General features: G+C 37.1%; 1 protein-coding gene, 1 long non-coding RNA gene and 1 pseudogene across 3 annotated transcripts; all 3 read right to left on the bottom strand.

Annotated features, from left to right (window-relative positions):
• Nucleotides 1-4,495: 4,495 nt before the first annotated feature.
• Nucleotides 4,496-6,490, bottom strand: LOC148696277 (uncharacterized). Its single transcript, XR_015963596.1, has 2 exons — nt 5,869-6,490; nt 4,496-5,794 (listed from the first exon to the last, which is right to left on the bottom strand). It is a non-coding gene; the product is annotated as an uncharacterized LOC148696277 (long non-coding RNA).
• Nucleotides 6,491-12,178: 5,688 nt separating this feature from the next.
• Nucleotides 12,179-13,053, bottom strand: LOC148696276 (uncharacterized). Its single transcript, XM_088695155.1, has 2 exons — nt 12,891-13,053; nt 12,179-12,718 (listed from the first exon to the last, which is right to left on the bottom strand). Exon 2 carries the CDS (start codon nt 12,590-12,592, stop codon nt 12,254-12,256), a length of 339 nt encoding a protein of 112 aa, XP_088551281.1. The 5' UTR covers nt 12,593-12,718; nt 12,891-13,053; the 3' UTR covers nt 12,179-12,253.
• A 1,574-nt stretch (nt 13,054-14,627) lies between these two features.
• Nucleotides 14,628-16,485, bottom strand: LOC137711480 (BTB/POZ domain-containing protein At5g41330 pseudogene; annotated as a pseudogene). Its single transcript, XR_015963595.1, has one exon. The product of XR_015963595.1 is annotated as a BTB/POZ domain-containing protein At5g41330 pseudogene (transcript).
• Nucleotides 16,486-25,045: the final 8,560 nt, after the last annotated feature.

The raw sequence follows: 25,045 nt of genomic DNA, 5'->3' as shown, positions 1-25,045 counted from the left end.
ATATATCCGTTACATTTTTCATTCATTGATCCATTAAATGCTGACGTGACTGCCAAATATGTGACACGTGGCAAAAATTTTCTTTTTTTTTAAAAACCTTAATCTTCTAAATAATAATAAAATAAAATAAAAAAGTTAGAAAATCTACTGGTACGCCTCCCTCCCTCTTCAATTCCAATTCAATCTCTCTCTCTCTCTCTCTCTCTCTCTCTCTCTCTCTCTCTCTCTCTCTCTAAAAGCACCATGATTTTGATTTGATCGGCGTGATTGAATTTGAGGAGTTTTACTTTTTGATGCTTCAAAAGTTGAAATTTTTGGGCGTAAGCCGGATCCCCCTAAACCATCCCCCGCCCGCCAGCCCACACCTCTTCCTAGCCTGTACACAATCCCCAGATCAAACAAAAAGGAAGGGAAAGAAAGAAAATTTAACGCATGGGTCTAATCCATTTTTTGGGTCAGCTAACCACCAACATTTATTTTGAGCATACCAGCTTATACGGCGTTGCTTTTATCTCGAGGACCGTCGTTGCAATCAGTCCATAACGTTTGGCAAGAAAAGTCGTCCAATATATATTTTGTTGTTCACTTTCGGAGTAATACTGTACCTCTCAGTGGCTCTTTCCTCATGTTATGGGTCGTATTATAAGACCCGAATATTTTAGAAAGTTTAATGTAATATCAATGAGGTTTTAGTGACCTAACTAGAAACAACATTGAATATAATGACAGGAATAGTTCATGAAAGTATAACTCGAGTTGTATCTCCGATATGAGGGGTTTGAGGAAGAAGAAAACAAGAAGAACTTGAGGGCTTTGGAGAAAAATATGTGAGAAAAGGGAGAGTAAATATGTAATTTTATACCTGTGGGACCTTTGCACGACGAAGACTTCGTCGCACAAAGCTCATGGTAATTACTTCTTTGTCGCGCAAAGCTTGTGGTAATTACTTGGCCTTAAATGGCTCACCTACCATTTCACAGCACCTTGGGCGATGAACACTTCATCGCACAAAGTTTTCGCGGAAAAATGGTCGTTGTGCAAGATGTTGGCACCAAATCTCCCTCTATCTGCGTTTTTTTTCAACCTTTGCGTGACAAATATATGGTGTCGTCCAGCAAATGGTTTTTTATACTAGTGATCCCTAAACCCATATTTGAAGGTTCTTGTCTTTCAATTATATAACTTCGTTCAATTTTCTACAAAATTTATTAAATATAACCAAATTTTCATTTTTGCCCTTAAACTCAAATGACAAATGCTCTTGTCAGATTTTATCTTGTGTTGTTCTGTTGGTCATTTTTACTAACTTCGTTTATTTTTCTTAAATTATGAAATATAGTGCAGCACAAAATAGAATTAGACAACAACAATTATTAGACATGGCATTAGTGTCGTGTTTCCCTTGTTCGTGTCATTTTCGTAACACATCCGATATCTTAACAGATCGTGTCGTGTAACATCTATTAAGGTAAACGGGGTAATATAACCCGACTCGAAATCGACCCATTAATATTATCAAGTAATATGAACCACCCGTTACTCATTAAAAAAAATATTTTAAATCAATAAATAATGAAAATGAAAAATATAATTTGACCCAAAAAAAATAGAAAACATAATACCAAATTAGTATATGCATATTGACACACCCCGAGCTAAGGAGGGCATGCTGGTCGTCACGTGAGAGTGACGTAACCATATGCACAGTACGGAAGCTAAGAAGATAAATAGAATTACGAATAAATAAAAACCGAATCACTAGCAATACACTAAAAGAATTTCATACTTCTTACTATACACTGATCAACGAAAGCCAAAAACCCTTTACCTCTAGGATGTTTTCGTAAAATCACACTTTTAAAATTTGTAAAATCATAAAAGTTTGGGACAGGCTGTGACATATATCACATTGTCACATAAATATTACTTCAAAACATATAAAAAAAAACATTTCTCTTTCAAGTATTACATACCCCAAAATAAGAGCTTAGTAAAAAAACATTAGTACATTACTACAAAATACCAAATGTTCAAGGATATACAAAATGAAGGGAGTTGCGTTTCAAGGTTGAGAATACAATCACAAACGTTTATATATGCTTTCACACGGTGATGTAACTATCCTAAACCTTAGAGGATACAATCACGAAAGTTTGCCTATTTTGTAACATTTTTCACACTTATAAATAAATTATTAATTTTTTAATATGTTTGGTATTTTAAAATTACTTAATATTTTTTTATACTAAAAATAAATAAATAAATAAATAAAACTTGAATTAAGAATACCTAATACATATTTCATATTTCATATAATACATATACACACACTATGGCTATTGTATTTTATAGTAAGTTTATTTTATTAGTTTAAAAAATGGTAAATTACACTTTCATACCTCAGATTTAGGATCTATTTTAATTCCTTACAACATCTTTAAAACATTTCACTTTCATAGCTTAAGTACTATTTTATTTCAAAATAATACATCCGTTACATCTTTCATTCATTGATCTATTAAATGCTGACGTGACTGACAAAGTGTGCCACGTGCCAAATTTTTTTTTTTTTTTTTTAAACCTTAATCTTCTAAATAATAATAAAATAAAATAAAAAAGTTAGAAAATCTACTGGTACGCCTTCCTCCCTCTTCAATTCCAATTCAATCTCTCTCTCTCTCTCTCTCTCTCTAAAAGCACCATGATTTTGATTTGATCGGCATGATTGAATTCGAGGAGTTTTACTTTTTGATGCTTCAAAAGTTGAAATTTTTGGGCGTAAGCCGGATCCCCCTAAACCATCCCCCGCCCGCTAGCCCACACCTCTTCCTAGCCTATACACAATCCCCAGATCAAACAAAAAGGAAGGGAAAGAAAGAAAATTTAACGCGTGGGTCTAATCCATTTTTTTGCAACATCAAATGGGTGCAGACTGCAGAGAGAGAAGAGAAAGAGAACGAACCGACCGACCACGTAGATGGAGGCGAAGGTGGCGAACATGGAGACCAAGAGCGTCGGGATCTGAGACCGGAAAACGATGCCGGAGAGACGAGCACTGGATCCCCTGCTCTGCATCTTCTCTCCCATTGTTGGTTCTAAAATCCCAACCAATCCGTTTCGTAATCCGATAGAATCATGGCGTGTATGGATTGTGGGGGGTTTGGGGAAGACGGAAGGGGGAAGAATTGGGTGGGTTGCAAGGAAGGGATGGGTTTTTTTTGTTTTTTTTCCTCATCCTCTTCTTCAGGTTGGGTGGGTTGGGGTTGCGGGTTCAGCCTCTATTTATTTTTTTATTTTTTTTATTTATTTTTTTTTAAGAAGATTCAGGTATCTTTTTTAAAACAAAAAAAAAATTTGATGTGTGACACACATTTGGCAACCACGTAAGTACTTAACGTATCAATGGATAAAAATATAATAGAGGTATTATTTTGAAATAAAATAGTACTTAAGATATGAAAGGGAAATGTTTTAAAAATGTTGTAAGGAATTGAAATAGACCACAAATCTGAGGTATAAAAGGAATTGAAATAGACCCTAAACCTGAGGTATGAAAGTGTAATTTACCCTTTAAAAAATTAAAATTATCAAAATAAAATTTTTCTTAACATATTGAAACGGGTTACCCATGTATCACCCACGTGTAAACCTATTAAGGACTCGTTATTAACGGGTTTTTATAGTATGACCCGATAACAACTTGATTAGTTATCATATCAACTCGAAACCTGTTGTTTCATGTTATTTACGTGTTGTGTAAGGGGTCATATAAGAAATTGCCAAAGTCTAACAATTATTATGAGTTTAGGGGTCAAAAGGAAAACTAAGCTTTACACTAACTAAGATCTTTACTTACTCTTTAGGATGACTCAAACAAGAATATAGGCTAAACAAAGGAAGCTTATATAAACAAGTAATCTTTATAGATATCTCAACCAAGTATGAGTAATACAAAGGATATGTACACATATTTATAGGCCTGGGAAGAACTCTCTGGAATCTTTCTTAGAACTATTAGGAAACAAGAGACATCTTCCTCTTTTGATCTTCCTAACATTATCCATAAAAATATAATGGGTCTTGTACTTAGCCACATGCAATATTCAATGTCTAGTAGCTAGTTGTGGAGCCAATGTCATCTAGCCATTATCGACATGGATGGGACAGGACTTGGACGCTATTTGTCAATAAACTCGTTTCATGTAAGTTACTCTCTTAAAACAGAGAGTTTGTAAACTCCAATAATAGAGCTTTCTCTCCATGTTCAAGACTAGAATACTTTGAATTCGAAAGTGTTACTCATCTCAAATTACTGACTAAGATATCGTTTCTATGAGTTCGAAAATGCTGTTATTTTGTATTATCTCAATTGACCACCAAGTGTCTCACCTTCCTCATAGCGGGAGATATACAGAATGAGAGCAAGGCAATCAGCATTCTTTTTCTTTGTCTTGTGAAAAAAATAACGAGAAAGAATTTGAATAGCTCAAATAAATAACCAAAAAATATATATCATTGGGAGTCAAAGTCATAATCAGGGATGGAACCAGAAATTTGCCTTCGGGGTATATTTTGAACAAACAAAATAAAACAATATAGACTCTCAATATATTGGCATGTGTGGGTTGTAGTTTGTAGTTGCTGAGTACCTCATCATGTTCGAGTTGATAAAAACCTAGTTTGCAGATGAGCAAATTGAGCAAATTGTTAACCAAGTGAAGTAACCATCGTTACTGCTACATCAAAAGAGAATGCAGAACCGCATAATAATGATGGTGAAAGTCCGTTTCAGCAGAGCCGGAATATTAAATTTCACCGAATCAGGTGGGCAAAGAGCAGGAAGAAGACCACAATTTAAGTTATGCATACAAGAAACAAGGTGTTTGCTCCCTAAATTCACCATGGGCCTCGCGGGCATGCCAGAAATTTACTCAAACATGAAATTGGTGGGTGCAGACGCGCCACTACTAGATGCCACTAGTAGACGAGATTTGAATGATTGAGGTTGCGCCTGAATTCGACTTCCAACCAAGAGATTGTGCCATTAAGTGGGAGTGGCTCAAATCAAGGTTCTTTATTTGCCTTAAAGATAAGGACTTTTCTTATATGAAGAGATGGAACAATATGTAAATGGCAAGGTTGCTGGAAGTGCAACTGATAGAGGAAAGTAAATGATTGGTATTGTGGATTGCTTGTAATTTAAATGACTGAAAATGAGTTGTACATGAACTACAAAGGAAATCGATACTACTAGTGAGTAGCAGAGCTAATAAACAAGGAAAGTAATGGATGCTTGGCTAAAGCTAAATGTCTACAAGGAAGCTAACGAGTTGATTTGAGTAGAGTTGATTGATTGGTTATTTGAGTGTCCATAATCCTTCTGCCTCTGCTCCTTTATATAGAGATTTGAAAAAGCCTCATTGCTGACAACACCAATCCAACCCGAATGCATTTCATTTGCTAGCTTGCATGTGGAATAATATCTAAAAAGGGCAACTTGTATTTCCACATGTTTCTAGCACATGTCTCCACCACTTGCAATAAACTAATAATTAAAAGAAGCAAGCTGGCTTCTTTCACATGTCTTCTGCAGGAATGTCTATGTGCTTTCCAATCCACTTGAAAGCATGCAATTGTTTTGTTTAAACAAAACTCTTGGCAAACCTCCACCACCCAAACGAAAGGGAAAAGCAATATTATAATGTTTAAACTATCCCACTCGAAGCCAAATATCTCTCCAAGTTCAATGTTTTGCCCCCATCATCCTCCAAATGCCATATTTGCCATATTTAGCCTGAATGACACATTTTAGGTGTAGACAGAAGCCCCCCAAGTTTTATAAATTTGAGCAAAGTTTGCGAAACTTACAACTCTCACAAGCTCTTCCAGAAGATTGAGTATGAAGAACACATGGAAAAAGCCTCGCCACCAAGCCATATTTTCTTTTGTAGCAATTGGGAATAATGCTTGGTTTGGAAAGCCATTGAGAAACTTGTATGAACTTGTAGCATCAAAAAGTCATCATTCCTTTGCATGGCCTTCCACGTACTGATCAGAAAGGGCAACTTTGTTTGCTATGATTTTCCAACGGCCTTGGTGGCTCCAATGCTGTTAGGAATGATGTTGAAGGAAGAGGCACGTCTACCTCTTCAGCCCTTCTGTCGTTGATAAACTTGGCAAGGAAAGCAAGGCAATTGGTAGTGCAACTAGCATTAGAAAGAATGTTGTTGCCTGGCTTGTATTCCTTCTCGTTGATACCAAAAAAACATAGGAGTATCCTTGTCCGTTTCAAAGATAATAAACTGGAAAAGTGCCCCAAGTCGGGGTAAATTGGAAAACACAGAAAAAGAGGGAGAAGAGAGAAACTTGGGCAACTATTCTTTTTATTCTTCTTTTTCTTTTTGCCTCTTTTTATATAATATAATACAATATAAAGCTCAATCAGGCCAAGTGCTCAGATTATCTTTTTATTTCTTTTCATATAATATCATGCAATATAAGCATATATATATATATATATATATATATATATATATATATATATATATGTAGCCCCTTCGGCCAAAGTGAAAGACAAGATAGGGAGAAATAGAAAGGAAGAAAAAGAAAGAAAAAGAAAAGGAAAGAGGGAGAGACCCTCTTTCGGGCAAAAGGGACGGGAAAGATAAAGAAAAGGAAAAGATGGAGAGAGAGAAAGAAATAATAAAAAAAACAAGAAAAGAAAGAGAGAGACACCCTTCCGGGCAAAAAAGGGACAAAAGAGAGAAATAATAGAAAAAGAAAATAAAGCAGAACCTCTCTTAAAATATCAGCCGATGCAATGGCAAGGATTATTTACTTTTATAATCTCTCTATTATTTGATGTTCTTTTATTTAAACGATTATAGTTAAATCAGATCAATATTTTATATTAATTTTTTAATAAAAACAATAAAATAAAAAATAATATGTGAGAGAAAAGAATAAAAAAAAAATAGAAATAGAAAGATAGAGAATCCCCTTCCGTGGCAGGGTACATAAGTTCAAAGAGATCAAACTTCTGCGGTGTCAGTTTGTTCAGAATCCTCAGAGTCTTCCACACGCGGTCCTTATCAGATAGAGTACCCCTTCCAGCTGACCATGGTACCTCAGCTTTGATTAAAGTAGAAGCGGGCCCTCCCCCTTAGTGTTGTCCTCGCAAATTAAGCCTGATTTGCATCTTGCTGTCTGCAATCAAACCGATTATTGATAGGAGCATATTTAGGCGACTTAGTTGGCTTGTTCTTGTGCATTTACGTTGTTATTTCTTAGTTCTTTAAGTCTTTTAAGCCATTTTCGTATGTTTTCAGGTTCTAAGGGCTAAAGGAGCAAAGAAGTGCATTTTGGAGTCTTTTGGACGAAATTGAAGACCAAGTGAGCCTAGAATCGAAGGAAGAAGGAGGAATCAAGAATTGGAAACCAGTTTCCATTATTGGGAGTTTCCATTTGTGAAGGTGTCCATTTTTGAAGTTTCCAAATAATGTTGGTTGCCTAAATCACATGTTCTAGAAGCCCTAGACATGTCCTAAATTGTGCCGCACCTTACCTTCATTTTCTCTCCCAAAATCTGCAAGATTATGTCACAATCCCTTTCTTAAAAGTCTTAGCCGCACATATACATTCCCTTTCACTCAAAATCTGCAAGTTTAATTGCACTTTCCCTTTCTTTTCCTCCCTTTGCCGCAAGACTTAGCCCTTTTCCTTAAATTCCTGATTCCAATTACCTATTCTAAAGGGATTTAACTTAATTCCTGATTCTTAGAATGGATTTGGGGAATTAAACACTCACTTATTTCCTATGCAAGCCTTGCCGTGCACCATGTCAAACCTTCCCTTTAGCATCATCCCTTGCCGTGCAAGGGAACCTTGTTTCCTTTAGTTTTAGGACATTTAAACCTTTCCTATATCACAGCCGCACCTCCCTTGACCTTTCCTCTTCCTTGCCGTGCAAGGGAGATGGTTCTTTCCTATTTCATTGCATTAAAACACATTCCTTTTGTGTTTTATGCCATTGCCGCAACTTTTAGGTAGTTTCCTTTAAATTTCTGATTTGATTTCCTATTTCAAAAAGCTTTTGACTTAAATTCTGATTACCTAAATAACCTAGGGTTTTAATTCCTGAAATCCTATAATAAAACCTCCTTGTTGCAGCCACAAAGTGATTCATTCATTCATCATTCACGCCAGAAAATCATCCCATCCCTCTACACACATCCATACTTCACTATTCTCCATATTTTCTGCCCAAAACCAACCCTTGCCGTCCCCTACATCCATCCCAAACCTAAATCCATCATTCTACATCATCCATAACCCCCAAAACTCACAATAACCCCTTGTGCCGCAGCAATTAGGAGAGGAATGAGGCCTTGAACGTTTCATGCTTGCAAATTGGGGCGTTCTTAGGTGTACTTCGTTCTTGTTTTCAATGTTTACTTTGTTATTACTTTCTGAGTTTGCTGTAATCATGAGTGGCTAAACCCCTAATTAGTTAGGGGAAAGTTTGAAGCCATGAACATGTTTGAGATATGAATTGATTTCTTCCAATTGTGATTTGTTAAGTTGTGATTGCAATTCAATTATCTGTTTTATTCAAAACTTGTTCTTGTATGTTGATTAAGGATGCATACTTAGTTTTCATGCATGAACTCGATGCTAGTTTATGAATGAGTTTCACCTAATCGTCACAAGTTTATAAACATGAGTAGTGAAGGTTGCTAGTCACAACCGCGTTAATTGAATTCTTGGCAAGAGTATCATGCATTCATAGTTACAATTGCCTCGTCAACACTTATGATTTTCATAGAGCATAATGATCTCTCACTGTATCTCTTCTATGCATTCATGTTGAGGACCGTTGGAGAATAATTTGAATTGTTGCATGCATCATCCAATTCAATGACATAAGGAAATCTGAGGGTTAATTAGTGCATCACGGTTAACTTGGGGTGTTGAGCATCATAGTTAATGAAAAGCAATTGGAAAATCGATTCATAAACAAACGTGTCATGTGTGGAGAATGGACCTCTAACTAATCCATCCATCATCTTGTTTCCAAAATTTCGTTTTACAATCTGCCTAGTTTTATAACTTGTTTTGTTATTTCAATTTTCGTCAAATCAAAACCCCCCTTTACTTTCTTGCTCTATAGTGTTTAGAATCTGTTTAGTTTTTGTTTTAAAGTGTTTTGAATCAACCTATAATCTTAAATTCGTCCAAAATTGTGTTTAGAGTCAGAAACTGCCTAGTTAGTGTTTTTAGGCAGTTTTGAGTCTTTTGAACTTGTTTCGAGTCCTTTGAGTCTTTGTGAACGTTTTTAACTTTGTTTTTATGTTTTTGAGTCAGTTTAGAGGTTTTAGCAAGCCCTCCTAATCCCCGGTCCAGAACGATCCCTACTTGCATCCTTACTACAATTTGACAACAAGAGGGTTAATTTGTGTGCTTAACTATTTTCGCATCAATTATCCCACGACCGTTCTTCTTTAAGAGCAACTCCACCCCTAAAGACTTTGCGCCAGCACCCAACCCATTTATCCACTTCAGGGAACAGTAATATACCCTAATGAACAGTAATAGGCCAAAGCATCTCCACCTCAAAAAAAATGTGCTGGCACCCAGTCCATTTAAACTATTAAATAAATTTTTTATAAAATAATAAATAAATAAAATAGTTTTAATTTCGGATAGGATTTTTAACCAATCTCGTCACGCCACGTGTCATTATCCGAACGTACTATTTTGTGAATAGATTTCCGCTAAGATTTTCAACCAATCCCGACAACCCACGTGTCACTTCCTGTTTACAATAATTTAGGCAAGATTTCGATAAGATTTTTAACCAATCTTGTCACGCCACGTGTCATTATCTGAACGTACTATTTTGTAGATAGATTTTTGATAAGATTTTCAACCAATCCCGACACGCCACGTGTCACTTCCTGTTTACAATAATTTAGCCAAGATTTCGATAAGATTTTCAACCAATCACGTAGTGCCACGTGGCATTGTCCAGAACCTCATCTTTTTTTTTTTTTGTCCATATAAACCCTACATCCCTACATCCATCCTCACACTAAACTCAATCTTTTTTTTTTAGCTCAGAATTCTTCTTTATCGTTTTCAAATCTTGAGTTCTTACAATATCTTCTTCAAGGAGAGCGTATAAACAGTTGCAAGAGCAGCAGAAAAGGTTGTTGGCACAACAGGAAGAATTGGTCAATCTTGACCAAGGTGGAGGTGGAGATGAGGCCTTTGCAATGGAGGAGGATGAGGATGAGGATGATCACCATAGAAGGCGGAGGGCCTCACATTCCCGCCGTATCATGGAAGCTATGGGTCAGATAGCCAAACCCAGACGTGCGGCAAACATCGATAGAAGAAGGGAAAGACGAGGTAAAGATCTCTTGGAAGATTATTTTATTCCCAACAGTGTTTTCCCTTATCATGTTTTTAGACGTCGTTTTAGAATGCAACGAAGTTTGTTCGATAAAATCATGAGTGATGTTTGCAACCATGATCCATATTTTGTGCAAAAGATGATGTTTTTCATGTTTTAGGTCTTCTTCCTGAGCAAAAAATTACGGCTGCCTTGCGAATGCTTGCATATGGAGCATCTGCAGATCAAGTGGATGAGATTGCAAGGATGGGAAAAATAACAGTTCTGGAGTCCCTAATGCGGTTTTGCTCTGCAATTGAAGCCCTCTACACCAATGAGTACCTTCGGCAACCCACGCCAAGGGACATGCGAAGGCTTCTGAGGAAGGGTGAGATGCAAGGCTTCCCTGGCATGATTGGAAGCATCGACTGCATGCACTGGACATGGAAAAACTGTCCAAGTGCGTGGCAAGGAGCTTATGGCGACAGAAAATGAGCCAAAAGCATCATTTTGGAAGCGGTGGCTTCTTTTGATACATGGATTTGGCATGCTTTTTTTGGTGTTCCAGGAGCTCAGAATGACCTAAATGTCCTTGCCCAATCTCCAGTGTTTAACGAACTGCTACAAGGAAATGGACCGAGATGCACATATTGGGTTAATGGTAATAAATACGAGGGACCATACTACCTTGCAGATGGTATTTACCCAAGGTGGTCAATATTTGTCAAAACAGTGCCACATCCGCAGAGTGAAAAAGAGAAACACTTCGCAAAGTGTCAAGAAGGGTGTAGGAAGGATGTCGAGCGTTGTTTTGGTATCCTGCAAGCTCATTGGGCCATTGTCAGGGCTGCAGCTAGAATGTTTGATGTCGAGGCTCTTCGATCCATCATGATGACGTGTATTATTCTCCACAATATGATTGTTGAAGACGAGTATGATTATGATGCCGTCGATGAATACGAGCCGGATCCGATGAACAACTCAATAACACAAATCTACTATGCTCATGACCAGACCGAAGATCCCGTGCAACACGAGCCGTTGGAACGGGATAGACGTTACAATGAATTAATCGTTCAGCGGTACACTTCATTGCAAGAGCCATACTGGCACATAACCCGCCAGAATGACTTGATTGACCATCAGTGGGGATTGCACGAAGGCAAAGATAATTAAAATAAGGCTTGTGGTTGAAGAATAAAGTGTACTGTTTTTTAAGTAATCTTATTTAGTGTGTTTTTTTTTTTTAAGTTTAAATGGTGAGGTTATGTAATTTTATTTGGTATTTTTTTTTTAAACGTTTATTTGGTGAGTTTATGTAATCTTATTCAAATATTTAAATAAAGTACAAAAATTACATAAGAAATTAAATAAAGTTCTAAAAATAAATAAGAAATTACATAAGAAATTAAATAAAGTTCTAAAAATAAATAAGAAATTAAATAAAGTTCTAAAAATAAATAAGAAATTACATAAGAAATTAAATAAAGTTCTAAAAATAAATAAGAAATTACATAAGAAATTAAATAAAGTTCTAAAAATGTTAAGAAATTACATAACAAATTAAATAAAGTAGTACGAATAAATGCGAAATTATACAAAGTCTGTGGAGTTAGGATATGTGGTGCTAGGATCTTGGTTGCTAGGATTTTTGTAGCTGGAACCCCCTTGACTTGTTTCGGCATCTCTTGCACGCCTCATTCGCATGACATCTCTTTTTTCTAATGTCCAAAAATATTTTGAATTCGGAGACAGTCATACTAGAGACTTGTTCATAGTGTCACGATCTGTTTGAGCCATCCTTTCTTCTCTAAGCATCTCATTCTCTCGATGAAGTGCTTCTCTAATCATCTCATTCTCTCAATTAACTATTTCTCTTTGTCTCTCAGTCGCCGCATCATGAGCCTCAGTAGCTGCTATTATTGCTGCCATAGCAGTAGCTTTTTCCTCATCTCTAGCCTTTTCCCATGCCATGTTCAGTTCATCTTGACGAGCAAGTTCCTCCATATATTTAGTGTAGTCATTTTTGGAAGAACTACCTTTTTTCTTTGATGCCTTTTTACCTTGAGGCCTGAGGGACTGACGAGTCGGTTGGGTCTCTAGCACTTCTTCAGGCGTCCCTTCCGTGTCTTCAAATGTGTTGGCTTCTTGTTCGGCTGTGTCTGCTTCTGGCGAACTGTGTAGATCCATACCGTGCATGACAACTTCTGGACCGGTTGCCACAATTTTGTATCTAGGGCAATCTTTGACAATTTGCCAACATTCCCATTTGTTGAATGATTTGTTACGGTTCTTTGCATTGTAGAATGCTTGTGCTTGTAGTGTCTATAAAAATGTGGGATAAGATAGTATTAAAAAATACGGGTGTAACACAAATAAATAAATTAAAATATTAATGGGCGTGGAATGCATATTACATAGAAATTACATAAGAAATTAAATAAATTAAAATATTGATGTGGGTGGAATGCATATAAATAAATAAAAATATTGTTACCTCATCCGCTAAACTTGTCCCACTACGCAGATTACCAGAAGCATGAGAGATCGCGTTTTTCCAACAAGTAAAGGATGTGTTGAGTTTTTTCCAACGACCTTGAAGACCTTGACTAGATCTGGCATCTTTTCCATGTACATCGCAAAACGATTTCGTAATTTTACTCTACATTTCTCGCTTATCCATCTCATTACCCGTAATCGAGTCATGAGTAGTGCGAACCCAACATTCACACAACGTAACATCTTCAATGAGCTTCCACGAAGCCCTTTTTTTCTCTCAAAGTGTACAAAATATTCAAATGTAGAAAGTGTAGAAAATATTGAAATGTGGTGTAAGGTGAAAGATGAGGGTTAGGTATTTATAGGAAAAAAAAATTAATTTTTTACAATTTTTCTGTATTTTTTTTTTTAAATTTCACAATTTTTAATAAATTTTAATGTTGTAATTAATCTGGACCGTTGGATTTGAAAAATAATCAAATCCAACAGCCAATCAGCTGCCATGCGGCCAACGGTCAAAATTCTGACCGTTGGGCCTTTTTTTTTTTTAATTTTATTTTTGGTGAAAAAAACGTGGACCGTTGATCTATGATCGGACGGTCCATTTTAAAAATCAAATTTAAATTTTTTTTACCGTTGGAAATCCAAAGACTCTGAGGAGGGCCACGTAGCCCTCAGCTGTTTGAAGCCAAGTTGGGCTGAGACGCAGGGCCCGCCGCCTGCAACGCTGTCTCCTACTCGCGCCCAGTAGCGAGTGTTGTGCACACGCCAGCGTTTTGGACCGGCTTCTGGGTCTGTCCGAAATGGGCTAGCCTGCTGCCTGACATGGGCTGGGTGCCAGGCTGTTTCACGGGCTGGAGCTTTTGGACAAGGTGCCGGGCTGTTAATTGGACAGGGTGCTGGGCAAAAAACCCTCCGGTGGATCTGCTCTAAAGGCAGGAACTGGTGCAGAAATGTCATGCCAATCTGGGATGCGGGCTCCGAATAATCGATTTTGGGCTGGAGATGGAGTTGGAGATTAAGACCTCAGTTCTGGCCTTCACCACTGAAAATTCAGCTTCAATTTCTTCCTTTTACTTTTAGAATTTCATCAGGGCCCATTACGTTTCACCATGTTGACGCAAACATAATTTACATTATCATAACTAGTATCACATCCCATCACCAAGCCAAGTTACGCCGCATCAGTCCGTATCACACGTAAGAGAGCGAGGCAGGCTGGCAATTCGGTCACTTTAATTTCAGATAGGGGAACTACTGAAGCTTCAAAATGCAGATTTCTGCTTCTTTGTTCCTGCAATGGCCATAAAAGTACAAGCAACAACAGCGAAGAAGACTAAGAGAGATCATGACAAGAATTTGAAAAGACATGACAGCATATAATTGCTTCTGCAATAACTAATTTCTTTTTACGTCACCTAAACAAGATGCACAATATCATTAGTGTTTATCATGTGAAACAGCTACATCACACAGAACAAGGCCATTCTCTACTTAAAATTATATGAATTTTAACCATATTTGATTTGGGAAATCTTAAAACCAAATATTACAGACAAGGAACCATCTCACATGCTAAGCAAAAAAGAATCAGATAATATCACAACCTCCAGGCTCCAGACACAAAAAATATATAGAAAAATATAGAGAGAAACGGAAACTTGTCAACGAAGGTTCAGTGCAAAGAAAATATGAAAGGGGGTAAACATCAATGATATAACTAGAACTCATTAAATTCCTCCAATAAATCATTTATATTCAATTGGCAAACTTGTAAAAGTATCACACAAAAGAATGATATACTTCACAAGCTACAAGATCATTTACAAACAAATTAAGCTAGGAAATAATGTTACAACAAAATGTGACTGATTCTGGATGATATCATCACTATCTACCAATTCCCAACCAATTCTATTGGATCAAAAACCTCGAGCTGAATTCTGCCAGACCTCAACAGTTTGCTGATCCTTCCTGGTCATGAACATCTTGTTCCCTCCGAAAGCCATGTTTGTTATCCTGGAACCGCCCATATCCTTCATTCTCCCCATTAAATTCTTCCTAAAGAGCCTTTCCACCTCCGTCCCGTTTTTACCGCTCTTCTGAGAGCCCACCACAACCTCTGACCATAGATCTACATTTCCTCCCTTGCTACAGAAGACTTGGCTTCCATGACTTTCAATCTTGCACCCGGAACCTTCCTTCTTCCCATTTACTACTTTCTTCGTTTCACCAAGAGAAACCCATGGATTCTCCGAACCCATGTTTCTCAAATCCGCAAAGAACATCCCGCCTGTATTCACACCAATCTTGAATATTGATGACAAGTTATCTGAAACCGTGACATCGGAAAAGCAATCAACTTTCTCTTGTATCTCCCAAACTACATTGCCAGACCTTGTATCCCAAAATCTAATGTTGCCCAAAACTCCTGAAGGTCCACTGTGAGACCCAGACGCCATCAACAGACCATAACCCGAAACCCATTTCAGTTTCGTGGCCGGTATTGCTGAGTTAATCTCGGCACCATAAATTTCGTAATGACCAATCTCATTAACAGGGCTCAAGCTATTCAAATCATATATCATAATCGAATTCGAGTTCCTCCGAACTGATTCGAAACTAGCAAAGAGAAACTCAGGCGATGATCCAATTGCTTGTACTGTTGACCCGGACCGAGTCACATTCTCCCAATTCAGAGTATCCTTCACAAACCCATTTTCAAGGTCAAGAATTTGGAGCCCCGAGAAGTCCGTGGCTCCCACCGCGGCCGTCCTCGGCGATATCGCCAGCATCGAATCGACGGCGGTGAATTGGGTCAAAATCGTTGACTTTTTCTTCAGCGACCAATCAAAAGACGTGATTTTGCTGCCGTGAGCAACATGGACCGAACCAAACGGCGTCGTGGCAATCGACGACGGCGAGTCTCGGCCGTTCAAGGGCAAAATCAAAGACTTTTCGAGGTTAAAAGCATCGAAATGCGATGGGTTCGACAGCGAATTTATCAGAAACGTTTCGATGCCATAAAATTGGGATTCGAAAATTAGGTCCTGGATGTCAAGGGATTTTGCCTTTGAGGGCAAATTACCTGTTCGGAGAAGCGAGAGGAGGATCGAGAAGAGCTCTGGGTCTCGATCAATGAAAGGCGGAGCGAGTTGAGCTGAGGCCAACTCGGAAATCCGGGAGAAGAGCGAGTCCGGCCCGGCAAGGTTCAGGGTTTGCTTGGTGGTCTGGAAGAGCTGGCCGCCAACGTCTATGGTGGCGATGTTGGACTCGGACTTGGTATGCTTAAACCCGTTTCTGGGAAGCCCCGAATTAGCGGCAGGCGGCATGAACTTGAGCATGTTTTGTTCCCGAATTGCCCCGAAGAACCTAGTTTCTTAACGACCCAGAAGCGAAAATTGGCAGAGGAATAAGGGGTAGGATCAGAAATGTGGAAAAGAGCGGCGGCGGTTGTCGCTTTGGAGGAGGTGGAGTTTGGTGGTGGAGAAATTGTGGGCGTTTGGTCTTTAAGGGGCTGAGCTTCTTTTTCTTTTGACTTCTAGAAGGTATGACCTCAGGCGTGTTTTGTGTTTTGCGGTCAACCAAAGGTGGCGATAAATTTAAAAAATAAAAAATAAAAATTCTAAAAGCATTTTTTATTAGCACCCCCAGCATGTTGAATACATCATTCATTAAAATCTCGGATATTAAAAAGTCAGGAAGGCAGTTTGGTGTCTCGAAACTTCACAAAAAATAATTAGACTATAAAGCCCCTCAAACAAAAAAATTCACAACTAGCTGAAAATAATAGAAACAAAATAACAGGGGTATTTTTGTCAAAAACAAAAAAGAAAAATATGTTAAACAAAAAGAGAATTAAAAATTAGAAAAAAGAAAAAGAAAAGAGAAGATAAACGTGGGGAACCGTTTCGTGGAAGGGGAGATAAACGCGAACGTGCAGTGGTGTTCAGGAGGAAAAGAAATGCCCTAATCGTGCAAAAAGAAGCAGTTTGCGGGATGAGAGATATATAGAAGGAAGGACACAAAAGTGTTGGATAATTCCATGCAGAGGAATTTCCTCCTGCAAAACTGTAAGGTTCGTTGCCTTAGAAACTCGACAAGAGTAGAGGAATTTCCAACACAAGAAGGAAGGGAGCGGTTGGGTTTTTCGCATGTTTTGCTTCTCCCAACTAGAGCAATTCACTTTTGATATTAGTGGCTGCTTTCAATCACCACACTATTTTCATTGTTTCTAGCACATAGTTATGTTTTTTTATCTTGCAAATTTATGAACTAGGATTGGGTATCTCTCTGGTGATTGTGTTGGTGAAGCCATATAATTGTTTTGGGAGTTTATATATCGACTGATTCTTATCGCAGGTAACTTTCAATCTCGGATTCTCCATTTCCTTTGCATTCCTTCTCCATCCAGTGTTTGTCTACTATTCACCAAATTCATTTTCATTTCTGTTTTCGATTATTTAGTTTTCAGTGAAAACTTGGTGCTTCTCCGGAGGAAGAACAACCAACATACCAAAATCGGGAGAAGAATTGAGCGACCAAATCAGTGACAAAAGTTCGAAATTCTTCCTCAACATCGACTGATTCTTTCGCCATCCAACTTTTGTCTACCATTCATCAAATTCATTTTTCCTTCTCATGTTTCTCTCTGCTTTCGTTTCATTCTATGAGCAAGATTGTTGCTTCGGGCCAAAAAGAATCTTAAAGTTGGATTTTTTATTTTGTTTTTTTCTTGCGTGATTTGATTATAGCAAGATAAAAAGGCCTTTCTCACGCGCATCAGCGCGTGCAGAAAGGCTAGTTTAATATTAAATGACTTGCATACCTAATATGTAATGATAATTTCGACCTTACAAGGTTTTAAAAATAAAAATCCAAATTACTTTTCATATGTATATCCCAAGTTTATTTATCTCTTCAACTCTCAAAACCACTTTCATCCTCCGTTGTAGAGTTAATGAAACTACAAACACATTAATTGAAAAAAATTATTCTTGACGAATGAAACGTGAAATCAACATTTTGAAAACTTTACATGAGGTAAGGCTTCGTATTTTCATTGTTTTTATGATTTCAACTATATCGAGCTATGTTATGAATGATATCCATTAAAAAAAAAATATGATTGATGAAGAGAATCACACACATAATAAACCTTAGCCACATTAGATCACAAAGATCCCTTGATTTTAAAAGCAGCGTAACAACCTAATCTCTTCCTCTAATTCAATGATTCAATTACTAAATCCATTCCCATGATTTGATCAAAGGAAAAGAAGAGGAATCATCATCATCAACCCTAATATTTATTTAATCCCCAGTGCCACTACTCCTACTCTATATAAAGCTCTACACTTATGTAGCTGCCATATTTTTTTTAGATTTTTATCCTCCTCATCTTCCTCATCCATTGTTGTGAAAATCATCTTATTTATCTACTGGTACGAAATACCCACAGCCTTCCACCTCTTTCCATGGAAGGGATAGAGAAACATGAAGGGATAACACACATGCAAATAATCAAACAATTGTTGGCACCACTCCAATAGAAAAATTAAAAAAAAATCGAAATCACACCAGCTTCAACTTTTACACCGAAGGTATTTTTGGATGGCCTTATGTATTTGCATTTAAGATTTGAAGAGTGTAGGGTGTATATAGAAAATATAAAGTATACGGTGAGAGTGTGGGGTGTGAGAGTATTATAGAAAAGTAAATGAGATGTATTAAAATAGGTTTTAATTAAAAAAGCAAATGTGGGGTATGTGGAGTGTATTCAACTATATATGGGGTTTCAATATAATAAGCCTATCCTAAATCCAATTTTTTATTTTTTTTTACTTCTTATTTTCTAATTTTTAATAAAAAAAAATATACCTCATTTGTACTATTTTTTAAAATTGGTGTGACTTACACGTGTGCTAGATCTATTTTTATTAAAAAAATTGTACAAATATAATATTAAAAAGAATAATTAGTGTAGCATTACTTACTTCTCACGATATTTGTGTCATTTTAAAGAAATGTTCTGATGAGAGCAGAGCATCGAAAATTTAAAGTGTCCATTGAAAATGGAATCTTTCTCTCGGCCGTTGAGGACAATAAGGCGGGGTTTCATGCAAGTTGCACGGTCGAGGAGAGAATCTTTGCGGCCCGCTTCCTTTTTTGGGTAAATTGGTAATTTAAACTTGCTAGTTTTGTAACAAAGGAAAATGAGTGTTGAAGCCGTCCAACTTGGACCATGTAGTAATTCTAATATGTAACTTGTTTTGGTTGAAAGTTTGGAATATTATTATAATAATAAATTAATAATATAACCTGTATTTCATTAATATATATATATACACACACACACACACAAACACGGTGTAATGAGCTAGATTCTCGTTTAGAGTAATGGATTTTTGGGATTTTGTATGAGGTGTAAAGTACTAGCTTTGCTCTGGAAAGGGGAAAAGGCATACTCTTCTCTCTAACTTGGTTTCTAGAATTTAGGATATGCGATAGTTTTTTAAAAGGAAATTTTAACAAAAAACTTTTGATATTATTTATTTTAACAAAAATTTGTATTTTTACACTAAAAAATCAATCATAGTACTATTCACTTTACCTTTTATTATGTCATTATTTTTAAAACTCAAAGTTTTCAAGTCATTTTCATTAGTTTTCCTCTTTTAAAATTCTTAGAATTTCGGATATATTCAATTAGGATTTCAAAAAAGTTTATAACATTCTAGGTGTATTCAATTAGGAATTTATTTTAAAGAATTTTAAAAAGTTGAGGAATTTGTCACTCAATATCACGGTCTGATAGTATTCCTCTTCGCTTAGAAGTGAGAGGTCTTAGGTTCGAACCTCATGGATGGCGAATCCGATACCGAATTAGGCTGCCCATTGTGTGGCTTAGCCAAACTCCCCCTCACCCTAGTGTAAAAATACCGATGTACTCGGAAAAAAAAATTGAGGAATTTGAGAGACTTAGAGAGATTTTGTAATGCAATTTAAACATTCACAAATTCCACCTTTCTCGCTAAGATTTTGAGGAAATTGAATTAAAAAAGTCATGGAATCTCTACAAATCAATTAATTCTCCTTAAAACTCCATGAATTTATAAATCCATTAAAATCTCTCAAAATCTCAATTGAATACACCATCTAAAACTTTTCAATCTTTTGATGTGATTCCAGATTAGTTTCAACTTTTTTAAATATTCCGAAAGAGTAACCAATGTGTATAAAATATCACTTTCGTTACGTCTCAAGTTAAAAAAAAAAAAAAAAAAAAAAAAAAAACCGTTAGATGTCTACGTAACATTTATGGTCATTTTTTTTTTTAATGAAACGTGGACAAGTCTCATAATTTTCAAACCAACGTGGATTCCCACTCATTAAATAGGTCCCGATGGAGGCCAAACATGAAAATACTTCTTCGAAATCCTAACCTCTTTTTCGTCTAAACTGCACTTAGGTTTACAAACTTAAGAAAACAACAATTATGGTGACATGGCTCGGAGATTTGCACTTGGATATCGATGGATTTCTATCGATAGTTCCCTTAAATACTAGAGTGCTCCCAAATCTTATATGATTTGAGATCACACAAATTCATGATTGTCATGATAAGAACTGATTAATAAAAAAATCCTAATTAAATAAACAAAAATGAGAAAAAATGGTGAAAATTTTAGCACAAGAAAACGTGTCACACACCGATCTCGACATATGTCTAGGATTGACGCACAACACTCGATTGTAGGGGTGCGAGGAAATACAAACAAGAAATAATGAACTGAAATTCACAATAAAATAAGTTGGTGAATTCTGTCACAAATAATTAAAACAGATGTACAATAGAAGCAACTAACCCATAAAAGAAAGTCCAAAAATATAACATAAGGAAAATATAGGGGTGACCAAATTACTCCAATCTTTGTACTCTGAACTCTAAACTACTTCCCCAAAAGCTCCTCGTATCTACTACCTTTCACCTGCACAATCGCCTCCTACACTGAGCAGATGATGCATCAGGCAAAGCAACAACTGAGATAAGCTGTGAAGCTCGTGTGAGTGAAAATAATCTGGCATATGTGATAATTATAAAACAAGTCCATCGACCACAGTTTATAAACAACGTTCATCAAATCATATTTTATAAAAGCTTTGCAAAATCGTCGAAGGTGAAGAAGTTGTACGACAATAATGACTTGAAATACACAATCTTGGATGTAATCAACATACGGACAAATGGAAAAATACATGGTTTATAAACACACTGAAAATCCCGAATGAGTCACCCAGGCATCCTTTGGCCTTTCTAAATCAACTACAAAGGTTATCAAATCAACATAGTTTGGTTGAAGCCTACAGCCTCTATGATTCTAAAATCGAGACTAAATCCAAGGAATCAACGAATCAAAGGAACCGAATAAGCAACGGAACCAAATAGGAGAAGGATTTCGGACTACTCAACAAAGTTTCGGAACGCTCAACAGAACCAAACAGAATACAATTTTGGACCACTCAATGGAATCCAGACAGAGCAGGGAACTAGACCACTCAACAAAAGCGAGTAGAATTCAAGGAACGTAGTTTACAATGGCTCAACAAAGTGGGACATGACACAAATTCAAAGCAACAACTCCCTATAACCATGGGTTAACGATTCCCTACTAACCCTCACGTTTCTTAAACATTTCAAATATGTATATCAAATCACGTTTTATAAAATAGATCGATGTTTCATAAACATTTCAAATATACATTTTAAATCACGTTGCATAAATAGATCAATGGCATAATTTAAAAAACAACAATTTAGTAGAAACACATTTATAAATCCATGCCGTATCCACCAAGGATACTAACAGAGGAATTTTTAGGGTAATAATAGATACCACATATTTTAAAGTCACTCACCTAGAATCTGTCCTAATGCACCCTCGAACAATGATCAAGGCACACACGTACAAAATCGTCGCATAGAACAAAAAATCAAGTCGTGTCTCAGAATGTTAGCGATAAAACATATAACTTTACATTGTGCACATCCTCTAGGACATCCTACATGGATTTGGCACACGTTGACCAAAATCATAACTTGACGTTGTACACGTCCTCTAGGACATTCTAGATGGATTCGATTTACGTTGACCAAAAGTCAACAATCGGTTAACCACCAACGGTAGGGTCGAGAACCCTATGTAACTCTACGGAAGATTTGCACATTGAATTTCCTATCCATAACTTCCTAAGGGTCTCCTTGTGCTTCTAGAACAATATACTAAAATTTCATGTCGATTCGACAGTCAGATTTCCGTGAATCGCAAATTTAAGTGGCGGTCAACTACGAAACTAGGTTAAAACGGTTGAATTTCGCTAAATGGATGCCAAAAATAGATTCAGGGCACTGAAAATAGCTAAGAAAGACATTTTGGGTTTTTGGCCATGCACCACCACGTGCTCCCATGCCCGAGCTAAGATCAAATGGAAAACTTTATCAAAACTAACAGAATATTCAAGGTATATACCTGACAGCGTTAGGGAATATTCCAAGGTTAACGAAATCTTTCATGTCTTCTTACTCTCTTCTCTGGTCGTCAACACTGTCGCTATTTGCTATCCGCCGTGGTGAATGTCGTCGAATTCCGCAAAAAAAATGGCAAAAAATGTAGATAATTTTCAAAGCCCTATAAGCTCTTCATTTCTCCACCAAATTGGACAATCTTTATGTCAACATGAAGCTAGAGATGAGTAGAATAAGATTATACCTGTTTGAAGACTAAGAAATTGTCGGAAAAAAGCTTGAAATTGATTGGAAAAGTACGGCTCAAACCAAAGTTCTTACAACCTGTCTGTGAACTGATTTTCAGGAAACAAATGATGGTTTCACGTTTCTAGGGTCCAGAAGAGTAATTTGATGGTGGTTTGGGTGATTAATTCAACAAGTCTAGAGGTGGTGGTGGATGTGGCTCACAGTGAGGGAAGAAACGGGAAGAGAGAGTTTGAGAAGTGATAGAAACTACGAAAGAAAAAGAAAATAGAAGAAAGATCCGGAAAAATGCATTTTTGATTTGGAAACCCTGTGACTACTCAACATAAACTTCTTCTTCTAGCACTTCATTGAGAAATGCTGTTTTGACATTCAATTGGAACAGTTTCCAATGTTTTTGAGCTGCCAAGGCTATTATAGTTCTAATAGTGTCCAACCTAGGCATTGGGGCAAAGGTTTCACTGAAATCAACTCCAGGTTGTTATGAGTACCCTTTGGCAATAAGTCTTGCCTTGTTCTTTTGCACTGACCCATCCAAGTTAAATTTTGTCTTGTACACCCATTTAACACCAAAAACAGGCTTGTCCCTTGGTTTATTGACCAATTCCCAAGTTGAATTCTTCTCTATAGTTGAGATTTCATCCTCCATTGATTTCTTCCATTTTACATCATATTTGGTTTCTTCAATGTCTTCTGTTTCTACAACACAGTAGGAGCTAAACTTGGGGTTGAATCGTGTAAACATGTGGGTAGTTTGAGGTGTTGACATCTGATAAGATTAAGGAGATTGAACAAGTGATTGAATCGTAGCACTCATCCAGTGTTTTAAAAGACGCACCTCAGGGCGTGCCTAGGCGGCCTTGGAGGCAGGGCTTCGGCAATTTCGCCTCTGTTTTTTTGGATTGGGAGGAAACTCGCCTAGGCTTCGTCGGGGTGTGCCTAGGCACCTAAGGCGTTGACTGGGTGTTCCATGATCCAAAATCTTGCTTGAAATTTGAAATTTTCTGGAAAACTCTGCTCTGTAACTTTGTTGTAGTGGCATCTTCACGAAGAAGCCAACCGCGCAAGGAAGCAAAAAGGTTTATATATATATAAAGCCTTGGCCTAAAATGATGTCGTTTTGGCCAAGTCTAACTTTTTATTATTTTTTTTTATAATAACTACAGTCCTTCTTCTCTACCAATTCTCTACTATTTTCACCACCCAATATCTCATTTTCTCTATATATTTCACCAACCAATACCCGATTCTCTTTGCTATATTTCACCCCATCCTCAATTCCACAATTCCCCCAATTCCTCAAACCCTATATTCTCAATCCCAATCATATATTTCAAGTTTTTTAGTATTCTAATCTCAATATATAATTATATATACAATATATATTAAATTATTTAGGCCCGTGAGGCTTCGCCTCATGCCTCACTCCTCACGCTTAGGTGAGGCTATCCATGGAATGCCTCGCCTACGCCTCCTCCTTTTAATACATTGCGCTCATCTCAGGTTCCACTGAGTGTCAGGCTGTACATTGTCGGAAGAATCATCAACCAAGGGTACAGACATTTGCACTTCAGTGTTGTTCTCCCATATCCATTTTGCCTTTTTACCAAGGGTACAATCTGTATCCCTTCTCACAACCTCCACACCCAACAAACACACATTTTTTGCTAGTTATGTGGGCATAGCACACAGAACTAAATACATTCAAGTGTTTCACAAAAGGCTTTCTCCCACTCAAATCTTCAAGGGGTGTCAACTTGTCCGCTGCCTTGGACATCAATTCAGCAGGTAAACAGCTGTGTTAACAGCTTCTCTCAAAAGTGATATGGCATTTCTTTCTCATGCAACATTGATCTTGCCATTTCACTATGGTCCTATTTTTCTCTCAATCACTCCATTCTGTTGAGGGCTATAAGCTATTGTCAATTGCCTGTCTAGGCCTCCATCATCACATAACCTATCAAATTCCAGTGAAGTGTATTTGCCACCTCTATCACTTCTTAGTTTTTTTTTTTATATCAAAACCACTTTCTTGAACACATCAGACTTGTGTCTCAGCAAGTAAGCCCATCACATTCTGCTCCTGTCATCAATGAAGGTCAAAAAATACCTATTCCCTCCAAGTGTTGAAGTCCTTAATAGACCACACACATCACTGTGAATCAATTCCAGTCAGTTGCTCTTAAGTGTTTAAGAAATAAAGGGAAGCTCATGTTCTCCTTCATCAGTACCCTAGTCACCAAGTTCCCTTCTACCTCTAAGGAGGAGGTAGCAAAACGACTCTACCTCTTATAGAGTGTAAGGAGGAGTCAGCAAAACAGCTCTACCTCTTCTAGAGTGTTGATGTTTCTACCTCTAAGTCGATCATCAAAATTAGGCCG

The sequence above is a fragment of the Pyrus communis genome, chromosome 6, assembly GCF_041283825.1.
Source record: "Pyrus communis isolate YQ-2024b chromosome 6, ASM4128382v1, whole genome shotgun sequence".
Classification (NCBI taxonomy): domain Eukaryota; kingdom Viridiplantae; phylum Streptophyta; class Magnoliopsida; order Rosales; family Rosaceae; genus Pyrus; species Pyrus communis.
The sequence above is the reverse complement of the archived record's forward strand: the minus strand, read 5'-3'. Positions and strand labels throughout refer to the sequence as shown.